The sequence below is a fragment of the Hydra viridissima genome, unplaced genomic scaffold, assembly GCF_058129835.1.
Source record: "Hydra viridissima isolate aposymbiotic clone 2 unplaced genomic scaffold, HvirCarnegie_v1 scaffold_12, whole genome shotgun sequence".
Lineage (NCBI taxonomy): Eukaryota > Metazoa > Cnidaria > Hydrozoa > Anthoathecata > Hydridae > Hydra > Hydra viridissima.
Genome location: NW_028324311.1, coordinates 3,197,393 through 3,215,721, shown reverse-complemented (window position 1 = coordinate 3,215,721; position 18,329 = coordinate 3,197,393). Strand labels below are relative to the sequence as shown.

At 33.1% G+C, this 18,329-nt stretch overlaps 1 protein-coding gene across 1 annotated transcript; it reads right to left on the bottom strand.

Annotated features, from left to right (window-relative positions):
• Positions 1 to 13,161: 13,161 nt before the first annotated feature.
• Positions 13,162 to 15,751, bottom strand: LOC149880781 (uncharacterized). Its single transcript, XM_090069783.1, has 3 exons — positions 14,081 to 15,751; positions 13,318 to 13,907; positions 13,162 to 13,185 (listed from the first exon to the last, which is right to left on the bottom strand). Exon 2 carries the CDS (start codon positions 13,884 to 13,886, stop codon positions 13,326 to 13,328), a length of 561 nt encoding a protein of 186 aa, XP_089925909.1. The 5' UTR covers positions 13,887 to 13,907; positions 14,081 to 15,751; the 3' UTR covers positions 13,162 to 13,185; positions 13,318 to 13,325.
• Positions 15,752 to 18,329: the final 2,578 nt, after the last annotated feature.

Genomic DNA, 18,329 nt, shown 5'->3' with positions numbered 1-18,329 from the left:
GTGTAAAATGTCTCTTGATTTAGTTTATTATGTTTTTTTGGCATAAACAAAAATGACGTAATGCTTATAAAGTTTAATGAATTTTATCGACAGGCGTACAGATTGTGTCATAATAAATCGCAATTATTTTGAAATAAATTTTGTACCGGAAAAAAACAATGTCCGGAATTTTTTTTTGCAATAAAAACTTCTTAAAAATCAGCGAAAAATAATTTGTTGCCTAAATTAATCCTATTTTTAGGATGAAGCTAAACGTTAAGAGATTGAGTTGCTTTATTCCACACGAACTTACCATTTTCACATATAATCATGGAAGTTGGAACACTAATCTGATGGCATCAGAGACTGGTGATGAAACGGTCAGTTTGGTTAGCTTTCTGAAAAGTTCTCCTTGAAGTTGCACAAGAAGTTTTCTTTTTTAAGATAGTCATCTTTGTCATACTGCAAAAACTGTACAAATCTACGTCATCACAAACCAATAGGCTGAAATGTTAGTCATATATCAAGGCCGCGTAATAATATTAATAATAATGATAGTAATAACAATAATAATAATAATAATAATAATAATAATAATAATAATAATAATAATAATAATAATAATAATAATAATAATAATAATAATAATAATAATAATAATGATGATGATAAGAAGAAAAAGAAGAAGAAGAAGAAGAAGAAGAAGAAGAAGAAGAAGAAGAAGAAGAAGAAGAAGAAGAAGAAGAAGAAGAAGAATAAGAAGAAGAAGAAGAAGAAGAAGAGTAATAATAATAGTAATGATAATAGTAACAATAAAATAAATAATGTTGAAAAGTCATTTTTTGCGGCACAATCGGCAATAAATTTATTATAAGTGAAGTGATTTTAATATATATAGACTGCCCTTGAATGGATGCTTTTAAAATATATTTGTTTAATGTTTTAAGTGATATCGACAAATTTGTATGTATGATTGAATTATCTGATATAATATAGTCAGATTAGGAAATTCAAGTTTCTTTACCTACTGTGATCTCAGTTATACAACTAAATTACTTATCGCTCTCTAACAAGAAATAATCCAAAAACAAAATAATCCAAAATAATCCAAAATGATCCAAAATGATCCAAAATGATCCAAAATAATCCAAAAACAAAGAGCAACAATGAACATGATAAATTTAGTTTGATAAAATTATGTTGTGGCCAGTTTTTTCAAATCTAAAAAGTTTGGAGACTTTTTTAACAACCTCGAAGCTTTTTAGTAAAAAATTCTTCCTCTTTTGAGGCTATCAAAGAACCGATTCAGTTTTTTGCTCCTTCGTAAAAAGTGAAGTGCTGCTCGGCCAGTCCATGAGTCATCAACCTAAGCAAGTGGTAGTCAGAGGGAGAAACATTTTGAAAACAGTGGGTGGAGTAGAACATCTCATCAAAGTGCTTCTAAAGTATCTTTGAAGACTTTTGCAGCATGTAGCCTTGCTTTTCTTGTGCTGAAAGATCACAATTTCATGTCCTTCTGCATATTGGAGGCGTATGAGCTTCAATGCTTGGCTTAATTGCAACAATCATTGTTGATAAAATTCCTCAGTGATGGTTTTGTTAGGGTGGATTAGCTCATAGTAGATTACTTTGAGCTGATTCTATCTGATACATTGCATTACCTTTTGGCTATGAATATTTGATTTTTCCATTAAAGTTAATGCATAGAAGGGCTTACCCCACAATTTTTTGCGGTGAGGTTATCGTGGTAAATCCACCTTTTGTTCCCCGTCATGATTTGATGCATAAAAGACCTTTCCGATTTTTCCTTTGGAGCAGTTGTTGTTAGGTGAAATTTCACGTTTCATGGCTTGAGTTTAAACGGAACCCAATTCCCTTGTTTTTGTACCTTACACATTACCTTGAGATGATTTAATACCACTTGTTGAGTCAGTTTTTCAGGGAGCTCCTCTTGATTTTGAGATGAATCTTTATCCAATGAGGCTTCCAAACAAAGGCCAACATGGTCAGAGCACAAAAAGAGTATGTTGTTTACACTTTAGTAACAAGACGCATACAGATTTTTGGCGCAAGTTTATGACATTTCAAAATGAGTGTTGTGCTAAATGCTCCGAAGAAATTTAGTGCTAATTATGCCTTCTTTTGTAAACCCCTAAAAATTGATTTGTACCCTCAGTAAAAGCAGCATGGCATCTAAAGACGAAAGGCGAGGATTTTTTTTAAGTAAAACTTTGAGCTATTAGTAATCTTATTTGTTTCAAGCCAACAAATTTTCAAATTTTCAACTTAGCAAATCAAAGTTCTCTGCAGAGGATATTATCTTAACTTAAAATGGCTATTTACGAAATACGACTTACGAAAAATGCCTTATTAGGCATCATTTAAGCCAACAACCACAACAAAATGTCGAAGTTTAAAATAAAATTTTGAGCAATTAAACTCATTTTCACTAAAATGAGTGCATGAATAAACAAATTTATAGGATATGGACGACAGAAATTCCGAAAGAACTTCATCAACGAGAATTACACCTACTTAGAAAAATAAACAGGAGTTGCTATTAATGTAAAAGACGCAGCATAATGTACGATAGTGGATTCAGGTGCGAAGAGAGGTTGGAAATCATCACCGGGTAATTCCATGTAAGAGTGGAGCAAAAAATTAAGTTTTAAACTGTGTTACCTACCGATGAAAATGAAAAAATTAAAAATTTATGCTCCCAACTCCAAATGGTTTAAAAATTATGATGTTTTAAAATTTGGACTAAAAATGCCATATTTTTTTGTTCAAGTCTGCCATGATGGACTTTATAGCATCACCTTTTTTTGAATAAATCAAATTCTAGTGGAAAAAAACAGCTGAAATTTAGTACCTAACCACTTTTAACGATGCTAAATCCAAATATACAAAGAAAATAACTAAAATAAAACTTTTTTTGACAGTTATTGGTTTTAAAAATTTTCATCGCCATTTTAAAATCAGAATTTTTTAAAAAACTTGTCTTTGCCATTTTAAAAACCAGAAAAATTTTCAGCATGGTGACATAAATTATAAAAATGTTGGCAGTTTTTATACTGTCCTGAACAGCCATTTGAGAAAAATAAGGAATATTTGTGATTATAGAGCAAAGGTTAGTTTTGATATAATCAATTGTTTGATGCATAACTTCATAGCTAAATCCAACATCATGGTTTGAATCATCTAAATCTACTCAAAAAGTAAATGCCTCCAATTTCTTTTTCATGCAATAGATAACAATTGAGTAAAGGGAACATTGCTTTTTGCTCCAATTGTAACCCTGTAATTCATCTTTTACTACAAAGGTGCAAAATCTCCCAGAAAAATTGTCTCATCTGGACTAATTGTCTCTTTAAGATGCTTTAGCTTGATTGTGACTTTGCGATAAATGAATGAGAATTAACATTATCAAGCTTTTCACACAGAAGCTCTATGAATTCACTTAATAGAAGCTTCATTTTTAATAGATCAATTCTATCTGTTGTTATCCATTGTTTGAAATCAACTGTTGGCTGTTCATTTTCATCACTTTCACCACTTTTACATTGCTCTTCTCGATCATCATCTTTTGTCAGATACTGTTGTAAGAAATTTTATTGGCAGCTTGTATGTCGGGACAGCTATTGCATCGGTGAATCATGCAAACTTTCGATTCACTGCTGCAGATAATCATTTCAATGATTTAATGTTAGAACCTTTTAAGGCCTACAGTAGGGTGTCCCAGAAATGCACGGAAATTTTTTTTTTTTAAATAGTTGATGTCTCACCCTCTGAAAAGTGTCTCTTGGGTACAATAATTAAATTGGTGAAGTTACAGCTCATTTGAACAAGTTTGAGAGGTCCCCCAAGGGCTTTTAAAATTTTACTATCGAGTTAATTCAAAATCCATATCAATAATCTTAAACAATATACACAAAATGAGTGAAATAAAGCTAGAAATACAAACTAGTTTAATTATCTCTCTGCTGACATTAATTAGAGTTTAAAATATTATTAACAATTACCTATAGAATGATAGTCTTTATTAGAGAATGCAAAAAATGTATATTTTTGACCAGTCAACTCGCTATTTTAAACAAAAGTTTAGAAACAAGTTTTACTTTCACTTATCATTATTTGCTGCAGTGCTATTGTCACATGAATAAATGGCCATTTTGTTTTCTTTTATTTTTAGTAAACACAATTTGCTCATGTTTTATTGTATATAAATTGGTGAAAAAAACAAGAAATACAGCAACAATTTGTAAGTTTGTTAATTATTATACTGATAATATAACAATTATGTAATCATTTTTTAATTGTATTCTCCAAATATTTCTAAAATATATTAAAATATTTAAATACAATATTAAACTACTTATACTTAATAACACTTATACTGTCATTGGTACTTGTATTATCTTTTTAGGGTATGGCTAAATCTACAGTAATCAGAAGCAATAACAACATATGGCTAATCGGCTTTCCAAAAGAAACCATCTCAGGTGCTCGCCTCCCTTCAGGCCAAAATGTCATGAAAAATTTTGTATTCTATCACCGTGTACAGAAGCTAAACATTAATAAAGCTGCACAACAAGTGCACGAGCAACTGCTTCCATTTTGGGTAAAATCAAGACTGCCTGTAAGACAAAAACATCACATAATACAGAAAATTAAAGATCTGTATGCTGACCAAGTTCGTTTGATGAAGCATCGTAAGAGAAATAACTCTACTGATCAAATGAACCAAAAAGAACATACAAATAAGTTGAGTCAACTTTTTGACATCAGCCATGCCAACTCTGAACAGTTGATAAAAACTGATGAAGACAGACAGTTTTTGAAATTACAACAACAACCAAGAACGGGATCAATTGGGTCTGTGGACAAAAAACTTATGGTTAAAGAAAAACAAGTTGCTAAACGTCAAAAACAATTTATCAGGGATGTGGATAATGCAGCAAAAGATGCTGTATCAAAAATTGTTTACCGTGGACGGAGTGGGTTATCATCAACAGCAGAGTAAGCTGCAGACCAACAACTGGATAGTGCAACACATTTAACAACATCATCCGTTTGCCATGATTCTAATGAAAATAATAAATCTGATGAAGAATTTCTTGTACAATCAGCATGCTCAAGTAAAACAAATTCTACAACACAAAGCAGACATCGCAGAGACATTATATCTCCCAAAGTTGCAGTTGTGCTGGATAGGACAAATACCAGCATTAGAAAGTCAACTATGATTCTTGCATCGGCATTCAACGAAGCTGGTGTTCCGATATCAGAGACAATATTTTCCAAGAGTACAATGCACAGACATCGTCAGCGCCGTCGTCAACAAGCTGCAGCTTTTATAAAAGAAAATTATGTTCCCTCAAAGTCCATTGTTCATTGGGATGGGAAACTTTTGATCGATGTTACTGGTGTGGTCAACGTAGATCGGTTACCTGTCCTGCTCTCATTACTTGTCGATGGCACTACAAATCTTCTTGGAGTTCCAAAGTTAGCATCTGGATCAGGACGAGCAGCTGCTGATGCAGTTTATGAACATAGAAAATCTTGGAAGTGTGAATCAATGGTTATTGGCATGTGCTTTGACACGACAGTTTCCAATACTGGAAAACTCAATGGAGCTTGCACTCTTCTAGAAAAAGCCATGAGACGTAATTTACTATGGATAGCTTGCCGTCATCATATGTTTGAAGTGCTGCTTGCCGATGTATTCAATATTTGTCTTGGACCATCCACTGGACCAGAAATTTTGTTTTTCAAAAGGTTTCGTGAAAAATGGACTGAAATGAATCACTCACCAGAAGCCAGATCAACCCCTATGATAATTGTTTCAGATGCAATTAAAGCATTCATCAAATGTCAACTTGAGGTCAGACATTCACGAGATGACTATATAGAGTTTCTACTTCTTGCTGCACAAATGGTTGGGCTGCAGGTTGATGTAGCCATTCGCAAACCTGGTGCACTGCACAGGGTACGATGGATGGCAAAAGCCATCTCCGCATTAAAAATTGAACTATTATTCACCATAAATAAAACCATTTTTAACTTAACAGCTCGAAAATTACAAGGTATTCAACGTTTTAATCGGTTTATCATTCGTGTTTATCTTCAGTCATGGTTTTCATGCAGGCTCACTGCTGATGCACCTGTGAATAATATTTTGTTGATACAGCGTTTGCATGACTACGACGATGCAGTTCTTGGTTCGACTGGATTAAAAATGATGCTGCGTCATTCTTGGTACATGAGTCCAGAATTGGCAACTCTTGCTCTTTTTCATCTCTCCTGTCTGACAAAGAAAAGACTGATCTTATCCGCACAATACAAGCAGATCGAGGCCCACATCTGATGAAAACACTACCACAAAGTTTTGACAACTTGCGTGCGTCTAAAAAATTTTTTGAAACATCCAATATTGATGCCAGTTTTCTTGATTTACCTGTTGAAAACTGGTCAGATACTCCTTCTTTCCAAGTTGCAGCAGTGTTTGTAAGGAATCTGGTTTGCACCAATGACTCTACAGAACGGGGAGTAGCGTTGGTACAACATTTCAATGAAACCATCACCAAAGACTAAGAGCAGAAACAATTTTTGCTTCAAGTAATTGAACAGCATAGGAAAAACTTTACAGAATATAATCGTGAACTGCTACCTAAAATTTGAATTATTTGCATAATCTACATAAATGCTTATTAATTAATATTCAAGCGAACTGAAATTCAATAAAATCTTGTTTTTCAATCATTTTTGACCTAATTTTTGAAATTAAAAAATAAAAGGCATTGCAAATATATATATTTTTTTACAATTATATACTTTGTTTCATTTGTAGAAACAAATCATAAAACATTTATAATCATATCATATAACACTGTATCAAAAGTTGGTAGCGAACGATCAAACACCAAAATCGGAAACTTTCGACCCCTTGGGGGACCTCTAAACATTGTCCAAATGGGCTAAAATTTGGCAGGTAAGCTACTGTTACCATACAGACATATTTAATGGGGTGAGACATCAATATTTTAAAACTTCATATTTTTGGGATACCCTAGCCTACAGCACTCAACATCAACTTCATATTTTGGTGTATTGTACTCACACACTGAATAAGTACCTTTTAGACCAGCACGGATGCACCATTTAGGCCGAAGACTGCAAAATTTTGAAAATCCAACTTTGTGGTCTGGGTACTTTATCTTATATGCTGCATAGAATTCCTTCAGGTTATTCAAATAAATTTTTTAGACATACTAATGCAGCCCAATACTAATTTAGTCTTCATCATGTTACACGTCATGAAGAGGTGTAACATGATGAAGCACGCTCTTATCATAGTTGAAAGAGATATTGATATGAAATTACGGGAGACTGGTCTTTGCATCTTTTGCAAAATTTCCAACTGCAGTTCTGCATGACTCAAAAATTTCGAAATGAGCTCTTGAATCTTCAAAGTCCAAGTTTTTTTTAAACTGTTTGAAGTGTGCTTTTTAAAAAACTGTTCACTCTCTTGAAGTTTTGAAGAGACACAGAAAGCAAACAGTTTTTCGACCATCCTTACGATATCTTTGACGAGTATGCATTTTGAAAAATGAGTACAGAAAGGTAAGAATGACAAAATGCAGCATTGACAAAGTTTTTTATATGAACGATTGGCAGAGAGAAGCAAAATATAGGGGGGAAGGGGGCGGGCAATGTAAACAAAAATAATTTTATTGAATCAAGTACGAACCTTTTACCCCATCCATCAATTTCAACAATGACAGATTTATTTATAGGTAACATGTGTCAAAATTAATTTGGGGTCAGAAGAGTAGTTAAGGGGGTCAACTATTTTTAGTTACGTTTTCAAACTAAATGTCAAATTTGCTTCCTCAGATATTGTAGCAAAATTTCAGCTATTACATTTTTAGAATACTAGAGGTGTATACTATTATACCCCAAGAGGATTTTTCGGGGTTTTGATTTCATCCCAAGTACCAGTTTCTGAGTGAATTCTGCTCGCATATTTCTGGTAAATCTAAATTGAATTTGTAACTTTCTTTGAATAAATCTAGTATTAATATTAGAAAGTATAATCTTCGAAATAAAATATAAAATTTCATACTTCATATCGAAGGTCATATCTGCAAAACCTGTTTTTTTAGAATTTTGGGTAGGATCAGAACAACTGTTGATCAGTACGTAATATCTTGTGAGGAACGCACTAAAAAAAAACTTTTTTGTTGCATTCTTTAAGTACTATGTTTCTTTTAAGTACCAACCAATCATTTGATAGATATGCCAGATAATACACCTTTTGCTGAAGTTTACAGAAGCGTTGCTTTTATGAATATGTGGAATAAAGTCAGGATTTGAACGAGCCAAACTTTATTGTGATCAGTTCAAACTATGAGAGTGTCCGAGTTTGAACTGAGTACAGTTCTCAGCTTATCAGAAACTGTTTAAACGTATTTTTTGATAAAAAAAATATCGAAAAATGTATTGAACACAGTTTCTGCTGAGAAACCTTGTGAGTAAAATGTTAAAACTAAGTAACATAAAGAAAACTTGTTTTGGTCAAAACTTTGAGAATTCTTATTTAGGGTCACATCATTTTATATAAGGATGCTCATCTTAACTTAGGGAAAAGAGATAGTTCTAAAGTACGTGCTTTAGTCATCCATACAGTTTCAAAAAGGTGTGCCGCAACCTGGGTACAATAAACTTGTTGTGAAAAAGAGCAAAAAAAGAAGTCCCGCTGATTTAGTTACGGTCACACAAAAAGAATATTTTCTAGCACGTTCTTACCAAGCTTTGATAATCCAAGTATGAACACTGTTTTGCTTAAAAATTAAATTTTCGAAATCTAACTTTCAAACTCCAGTTAAAAAAACTTTGATTGTAATGAAGTCGTGTAATGAAATCTATATTCAAGTAAAATAAAAAACTCATAAATATAAAATTAATATATAAAATTAAAAATAAATAAAATTAAAACAAAATTAAGATAAAATTCTTTAAAGACAAGAATTAAAGTTTTTGCAATATTTGCTGCAATTTTTTTCGGTCATTTTGTTTATTATATCTAATCCCTCCAAAAATCCCACCCATTATGCTAGATTTAAACTGGAAATACCAAGCTATATTTTAAATCCGATGATTTCGCTCCAAGATATGTCATTATCTGTCGGTATTAACGCAATTTAATCATTTTATTTAAAATCCTTTTAACAAAGAACAGACGACGAGGGAGTGCAAAAAAACCTTTTCTCGTTAAGATGACGTATGAAGTATTATTTATAACTTAATTGCATAAAGCAAATATTAGTAAGAAGAATTGTTTAAAAAAAACTTTATATTTATCATTAAAAGTGATATACTGTAAGTAATGCTAGAACTCCAAATGTTATTACTTTAAAGTATTTATGTCTGAGATACTATGTAACTCAGAATGAACCAAACAGAGTCCAGAAATCAAACTATTTGCACATTTGAACCAACTTTCAAAGTTATAATGCTCGTCCTTTATGGCTCAACATCAATTGCAGCTTTCATTGAAAACGTTCTCTTTTGCACTGCAGTTTACTTGAATAAAAAGCTTCATTCCAAGTCCAACATCTTGATTGTAAGTTTGGCCGCCACAGATATAATTATATCTGCTATTTTACCAAATCTTGAGTTTGTTTATGTATACTTTTATCCTTCATGGCCAATTGGCAGTTTTGGAACAAAAAGCCTAAATTTGATCTGGATATTTTCACTTGTTTGTCCATTTGTTACCGTGACTGCCATAACTGTTGAGCGCTTTGTTATAATTGCGGGAAAACCAAGTTGGAAGCATTTAATCACAAAGAGCAAGTATTTTTTAGTTGTCATATTCATCTGGGTGTATTCTTTTATATGTTGTTTTGTAACAGCTATCACCATGTTACCAGCACCAGAATACAGTTACGACTGGAATGTGAACCCTACCCTTTATTATGTCTTTCTGAGCGTTCATATTATTTTTCCCTTGCTTTTGTTGCCTGGGCTCTATTTTAAAATACGATACGTTTCCAAAAACTCTATGAGAGAAATTTCAAATGGGGTTTGGGCAAATAGGCAAAAAAGGGAAATAAAACTAGCTAAGACGATTGCCATTATTATAGGGGTCTTGTATTTTGTATGGATCCCAGTGGTCATCTTAGAGATTTTTTATAATCTCAATTTTGCTGATTGTATAGTCTCAAAACTGGGAGCGGTAAGTGTATGGTTGACGTGCTTCAACGGATGTCTCAACCCCCTTCTTTATGCTTATAGAAATGCAGAAGTTAAGAAATTTACGTTGAATGTCTTTCGGCACAAAAAACAAAAACCTGCATGAAAGAGTAAAAATTTTAACGTTTCTTTTAATTTTTTTTTTTTTTTTTTTTTACTTTTATCATTGACTTTTACCTTGTCTTGATTGTTGTTTATAATTAATAAAACTAATAATCTTTCTAAATAATTTTCTATAAACCTTAACTTTTTTAGTTAAATGTTGGAAGAGTTGAAATCTGCTAAAATTGATCGCTTCCTACAACATAATGCGAAATCAGAGCTCGTACCTAATGTAACATGAAATTTAAGTTAATGCTTGCAAAACTTCGGCCAACGTATATTTTGGTTCCTTCAATTATATACTTGTTGCAGGGTATATTTATCAGTTTTTTCAGCAGTTTTTCCTTATCAACAATAGTTTTTGAACTGCTCCAAAAAGGCCACTTATGTCTGTTCACTCTGACATTTTGGAGTATTGCTTTTGTTTCATCTCATTGTAGCATTAGAGAAACAGATTAAATTTTCAAAGAAAGATTTCTTTCAAATTGATTTTTTTTAAAGCAAAATCACAGGTTCATAAACAATCATTTGACAAGATAGAAGCTCGTTTTGTTAGACTTCCAAGAGTGGAATCTGCCAACACTATTTCGCATTAGGCTCGAATAGCAGTATGCCATCACATGTGTTTGTGCTAGCTACAAGTTTATTTTTAGCACAGCCAAGGAATTGTTTATAGTGATCACTAACAGTTTAAAAATTGAAAATGTTTCTCATCTTCTAAATTTCTTGTTGAAATCCTTAAACAGAGCCAAGATTCCCTCAATTCTATAGTTTACAATTACCATTAAAAAAATGATGCTGTCTTGAGTTTAACATCCATTTTCTTCCTAAACAGAAGTATCAACAGTAGGTAGTAGGTTTGGGAGCTGACAGTGCAAAACTGTTCCAGATAATTTTTTTCAGGTCGATCCAAAATCCATTAGACGTTCTGATCGGTCTCTTTGAAGTCGGAGGAGAAACTTTTTTCATTAAAGCAAATATTAGGTTCTTGCAATTTGGTGTTACGCATGTAATATGGCAGGTTTTTGGAAAATGAGAGAGATATGTCACAGTTGATATTTTTGGGGATAGTGCCATTCTAGCTAACCCGAAAAAGCCATCTATTTGGGGTGATAGTGGACACATGTAGGTGTCCAGAAACGGGAGTTTTGAAATCCATCTATTACGTCCGAGAAAAAAAAATCAGTTTTAAGTTGAAAATTTCCCAATTTTTTTACTGTTTCGATTATTTACAAGCTAAAGAAATTACTAAACAAGCCATAAAATTGAAATGGGTCATTGGAACTTCATGAAATTTTATGGTGTTGTACCTATATAGTATGGCTATCAATGTATAAAATTTCATGCAGAAATCTTGCTTGGTTATAAATTTATAGTCCAAAACGCTTTGCAAAAGCATACATTTTGACAGTGTTGGTACCAAAGGTTTTTAGTTTTGGTAAAAAAATTTTGTCTGATTGCCCTGAATTTTTGTACGTATACTCTATAGGCAATAGGCAATAACTTTTATTATTAGAGTTTTGGAATTAGACCATTTGCAAAATTTCCTTATAAAATTAGCAAATCAATTTTCAATGAAAATGACCAACTGAGGGGTCCATTTTGCATTTTTTGCTACCCTGAGCACCAATCAATATCAAAAATTACAAAGCCTATTGAAAAATATCAAAAAATTGCAACTTTTAGGTCAGTTTTTAGATTTTCATAAGAGGCATTTTTTGTGTACATTTTCTATGCATTAGTATAGGTTCAAAACGGAAAAGCAATAAGTAAGCATGGCTTTTTTTGCATGAAAAACTAAAAAATAAAATTAGATTGTAAAATATAATGGAATGCATGTACACATAACACAAATTGGGGGGTTTTGCCCAATAAGTTAATTTTAAGGCCTCCTCTTCATGCACCTTGGGGCTCAGTTTCATGTTAAGAAAAGTTGGCCGTTTTTCGGCATTGGGCCTTACACTTTTCATCTTATGAAAAATGTGGTTAACAACTCTAAGCAAAAAATGCAATTTCGGTGGAGACAAAAGGTCCAGAATGAGAGTATCATTGGCTCCACTGAGGATAGTTGGATGGGCAACATTGCCGGTGTGCTTTGCCTTGGCAATAATGCTCCCTGCACTCAAGAAGCTTTAATAGCTCTCTCTGAGTGACCCAAGTGTTCTCAAGGCCACTGCCTTCTCTAGATTTGTGAAACCAACGCTACACAAGAGCAATGGTGAGAGCTTGAGTGAGCTTGAAGCCCACAGAGAATGTTGGCCAGTATTAAGTCACAAGCAACAATGGCCTTCACTCTATCGACTTGAATTAGCAACCAAATTTGGCGGACATTCTCATAAGTCTCGGGAAGCTCGTCTGCAACTGCCACAAGAATCTGGCGCTTTACACCCGTATCTTTTGCAAGCCTGTCAGTCAAGAGACGCTTTTGAGGTGGGGACTCTTTTGTGGCTCTGTCGATGACTCCCAAACAAAACTTCAGAAACCCCTTGCCACAATCGATTCCGATTTTTATAATTCGCTCAGTTGAAACATTTTGAGATGTGCTGATTTTGCCGATAAGGTCAGTGAAGTTTTTACAGAGGGCATCAGTGTGATCTGAACCAGTTTCACCTTTTGCATCAGAAACCTTTATATTTGAGTGGTTAAAAAAGTCACTCAGTTTTCGACCAGCAGCCAGAAAATGTTTGTTGAAATTCGGCTCAACAAGCTTTGTACCTGAAGTCTGGTTTACTACACTTGCCAATTTCATCATTCCCACATTAGATAAACCTGTGTTGAGCTGAACATTGACCATGTCTTGTGTCTTCAAAGCAGGAGAGATGGTTTTTGGTATATCTTCACTTGGCCCTGTAATTACAAATTTGCTTATGAAACATTTTTCCAATAACTAAATTATTGAGGAGAAAAATGCTTCTTAAATAAAAATATTTCTCGTGTCAATGTAACATTACTTAAGGTATTCATTATTAAATGAAGCACCTGGAGTCTCAGGAAGATGGTTTTGATAGCCTTACAGTCCCTTTTGGTGAAGCTGTTTTGCTTGCAATCACCTTTGCAGCAATTTGTTCTACAACTTTCTCATCTTGAGCAGCTAGCTCTTTGAGGTTTTTACAAAATGTGGATTGGTTACAATTGTGTGGAAAGCCTTTCCCGATGGGACTCAGACAATCGTTGCAGCGCACATTGGGCCCTTTCTCATCAGCTCGAGAAACATATCGTGGATGTTTCTCACTCAGCTTTAGACGCCCAATCCTGCAGATGAGACAGTTACAGTTTTCGCCACGAGTTTCCAATCTGACACGGATAGTCTTGAAGTCATACAGTGATGGTAGAACAACTTCTTTGCCTTCATCTCGCTTCTTCATGATTGTACGACATGTATCACATATTCCTTGAGGCACTCTTGCATCACCCAAGTCAAAGTTGATGCCATAGATTTTTGACAAACGCTCCGCTTGAAATGAAGTTATTTGCCTGGTGCACTTTTTAAGGCAAGTTAGACAGACAATTTTTCTGTTCTCCTCATGACCTCTTGCATGATTTGGCATTGTTAGAAATTGCTTAGTCTCCTGTAAATGCAACAGTATTCAAATAGTTTTATCAGCCTTGAAATTTAAACTATCTCTTAGTTGTGCAAATGGAAGAAATTAAAAAAAAACAGGCAAAAGTTTGTAGACTTATAAGCCAAAATATAATTGATGTTATTGACAATATATTCCATTGAAACGAATCGAAACCTTACCTGTATGCAGAAATATGGACGGTCACAAATGTGAGGGTGAACCTTTTATTTGGAGATTGGTCTAAAATTTAAGCAATGCTTTATCACAAAATTTAAAATAACTTAATTTAATTTCAGAGCTTTAAAATATATTTATTAGGAATAAAATAGTTTTGTTATAAAAGAAAACTATTTTCTTATCTACTCTCCCTTTTGTTCATATACCCACTTGTCATCTTACAGTATTGTATATAGTATAGTTTGCATATGAGTATAGTGCACACTCAACTTTTTAGCAATAAATATGGAATACATCTATTAAATATGTAACACAGCTGTATTATAAAAACATTGAAGAGATATCATGAAACTGGTGATTTTAAAAGCAAAGCTAGAACTGGACGACCAAAGGTAACTTCTCAAAGGGCAGATAATCGCATGCATCGTTATGCAAAAGCATATCCATTTGCCAGTGCTTCTGAAATTTCATCTGAGGTAATCCCCACAGGTGTTGCACAAAATGTTGTGACCATTAGAAGACGTTTTTGCAAACAATTTCATTTAAAGAGCCATGTTCCAGCAAAAAAAACCTTGCCTTTCTCAAAAAAATATTAGAGACCGCATAGCCTTCTGTCAGAAATACAAGGACTGGTCAGCGGAAGATTGGGAGAATGTAATATTTAGCGACGAATCATTAATCGAACAATTTGGTGGTTGTTCTACAAGCGTTAGGCGCCCACCTTGTCAACGATACAACCCCAAATATTTGCTTTTGACTGTAAAACATTGCCCTAAAATCATGATATGGGGTGCCATTACAGCAAATCAAAGTGGCGATTTATGGTTTATGCCTCCTAACACCACAATAAATAGCCATGTTTATCTTGATATACTTCAAGAAAAACTTAAATTATTCATGAACATCACGAATACCAACAAGTTTCAGCATGATGGAGCACCCTCTCACAGGGCTAAGCTTGTGCGCAGTTGGTTACGTGAGAATGGGGTTAATGTCATTGGCCCCTGGCCTGGTAATTCACCGGATCTCAATCCCATTGAAAACTGCTGGAACTATCTCAAAAACGAAGTCCAGAAACTGCGACCTTCATCTTCAGATAATCTTCATGAAAAAATTAGGCAGGTATGGACTAAACTTATGGCTCCTAAATATTTGATAAAACTCATTCATTCTATGCCTATCCGCCTAGCTAATTGTTTAAAAGCTCAAGGACACCATACCAAATATTAAATTCATAAAACCTTTACTAATAGTTCAAAGTTATCATTTTTGTCAATTATCATCGTTACTAATATATTTTGATAAAATAAATGAATAATTTAATGAAAATTGTGTTTTTTTATACAATATTCCAAACTTTTGATCGTGACTGTACAATACTTTTTACCACTTCCTACTTTTTCCGCTGAAAAACATTTCCATCTTAAACATCATACACCAAAAACTTTCCTCAGAAGTTGAAAATGTAAAAAAAGAATCTTACCTTGATAATTGTAGTTTTGTTGAAAAAAGAAATTAATTCCAAATGCAATAAAATGCAAGTTTTGATAACAATAACAAGTGATTTTTTTATGGATTAACCTGTGAAATCCGCTTAAACAAAAAAATTGGGAATGCAGTACATTTCTTTTTTTGGTAAAAGTTGTCTCTGTCAAAAACTACCCGTCAGATTTCAACCAAAATTTACGCGAATGTTCCTTAGTCTATTGCTCACATTGGGTTCAATTTTTTACTTGATAGCTCAATTTTTACTGCCTCTAATGTTTTTTCTGAATGAAATTCATACGGACATAATGAAAAGAGCAAATTACTTAAAAAATCTACTATTTTAAGATCTACTTATTTTGCTAAACCCCCCAAATTGTGTTATGTGTACATGCATTTCATTATAATTTACATAGATAACTGCTCAGGGTAGCAAAAAATGCAAAATGGACCCCTCAGTTGGTCATTTTCATTGAAAATTAATTTGCCAATTTTACAAGGAAATTTTGGGGCTCGAAATGATTTTGGTTGCCACAGTTTTTTAGCAAATGGTCTAATTCCAAAACTCTAATAATAAAAGTTATTGCCTATTGCCTATAGAGTATACGTACAAAAATTCAGGGCAATCAGACAAAATTTTTTTACCAAAACTAAAAACCTTTGGTACCAACACTGTCAAAATGTATGCTTTTGCAAAGCGTTTTGGACTATAAATTTATAACCAAGCAAGATTTCTGCATGAAATTTTATACATTGATAGCCATACTATATAGGTACAACACCATAAAATTTCATGAAGTTCCAATGACCCATTTCAATTTTATGGCTTGTTTAGTAATTTCTTTAGCTTTTAAATAATCGAAACAGTAAAAAAATTGGGAAATTTTCAACTTAAAACTGATTTTTTTTTCTCGGACGTAATAGATGGATTTCAAAACTCCCGTTTCTGGACACCTACATGTGTCCACTATCACCCCATACAGGTGGCTTTTTCGGGTTAGCTTGAAGGGTATGATGATGATGATGATGATGATGATGATGATGATGATGATGATGATGATGATGATGATGATGATGATGATGATGATGATGATGATGATGATGATGATGATGATGATGATGATGATGATGATGATGATGATGATGATGATGATGATGATGATGATGATGATGATGATGATGATGATGATGATGATGATGATGATGATGATGATGATGATGATGATGATGATGATGATGATGATGATGATGATGATGATGATGATGATGATGATGATGATGATGATGATGATGATGATGATGATAGAGCATAAGATTTCAAAAGGAGTTGCTCAAAAGTTTTTTATGCTTCAAAAAAATTGGCCGAAAAATTCTTAACATAAGTTTCACTATTAAAGGCCGAGTATTTCGGCTGCTATTGCCGAGATTAGTGCACGCGGAAAACTAAATTGGAACCACTTGTGGTTGAGGCATCACTCATTGTGGCACCTCAACCGCAAATTGTGTAGTCATCTAGGCTCTGAGACAGAAAACCACAAAGAAAATGATGAAATTGCATAAACTGCGTTCTTCTAAAGCAATTATCTTGACTTAAATGGGAGAGCCATACCTTAATTAACTTGGGTCTTCAATTACGCCTCATGTAACAAACTTGGCATTTAAAACTCTATTTCACAATTTATAACACATCTAAGAAACATGATCGATAGCTCGACAAATTTTCTGTACGATAACTGACTGGAAATGTATCGGTTGAAACGATAATATCGGCTTTTTTTTATCGGTTTATCGGAATACATAAAAATAACGAGAGATATGATATTTTTTACAATATTCCAATTTTTTTTTTTTAAATGCCAAATTTTAGTTAAAATGTATTATAAATCTTCAAGTCGAGTTAAGATGTCGTTTCGCCTATCTTAACCGGTTTTACAAGTTAATCCTTCCCAATTGTATATATTAACTTGATTTCTAACTTCACAAAAGTACTGTAAGAAAAAGTGAAGCAACACTGTTCTCCAAATTGACCCCAGGTTGAAGCTCTCCTCACTCCTGATTTTTTTACATTTGATCAATCATATGCATTAGTAAACACAATGTATGTTGTCAGAAAAATCTGAACTAAGTGCTAAATATGTATACTTCCAAAATTAAAACGATAACAATAACTTTGACAATAACTTTGGAGACTTTTTCTCTAAAGTTGCTTAAAGTGACACGAATTTCAAGTTTATGCGGCTCATGCATTTGACATGCTTTAAAACGAATATCTTTACAAATATATATTTGAAAAAAGAATTTTTTTTTATTCTTATAGTAAAATATATTTTGCCAATGTAATTTAACTTAATTTTGATGAAAATATATTAGTTTATAAATATATCATATTTATACATATATATTAGTATTATTATCAATATTAGTAAACGCTGTAACTAGCAGTGCCAGTGAGTGTGTAACCGTCAAAAGTTGTGGCAGCCAAAGTGGCTGATAACGCTTTTACAGGCTCTGATTTCTGCTTTAAAACTGTTGACTGATGGTGATTGGTAACTCCATTTGTCAGAGCGTTTCATAATTTCGCTGTACAATTGAAGAAGAAATTTTCTTTAAGCTTTTGCTTTTGTTAGTTTTTGTTTATTTTGCCTTGATTAGTTTTTTTAATATTGAACAGTTACCTCTCATTAGATTGTTAATGGTTTGAAAACGATTGCGTCAAGTTTGTCAATATTAAGCATACATTTAAATAAAATCTACTCTTTGTTTTCT

What these genes read in the sequence shown, in the direction of transcription:
- LOC149880781 (XM_090069783.1), bottom strand. Translation starts at nt 13,886, where the DNA reads ATGCCAAATCATGCAAGAGGTCATGAGGAGAACAGAAAAATTGTCTGT.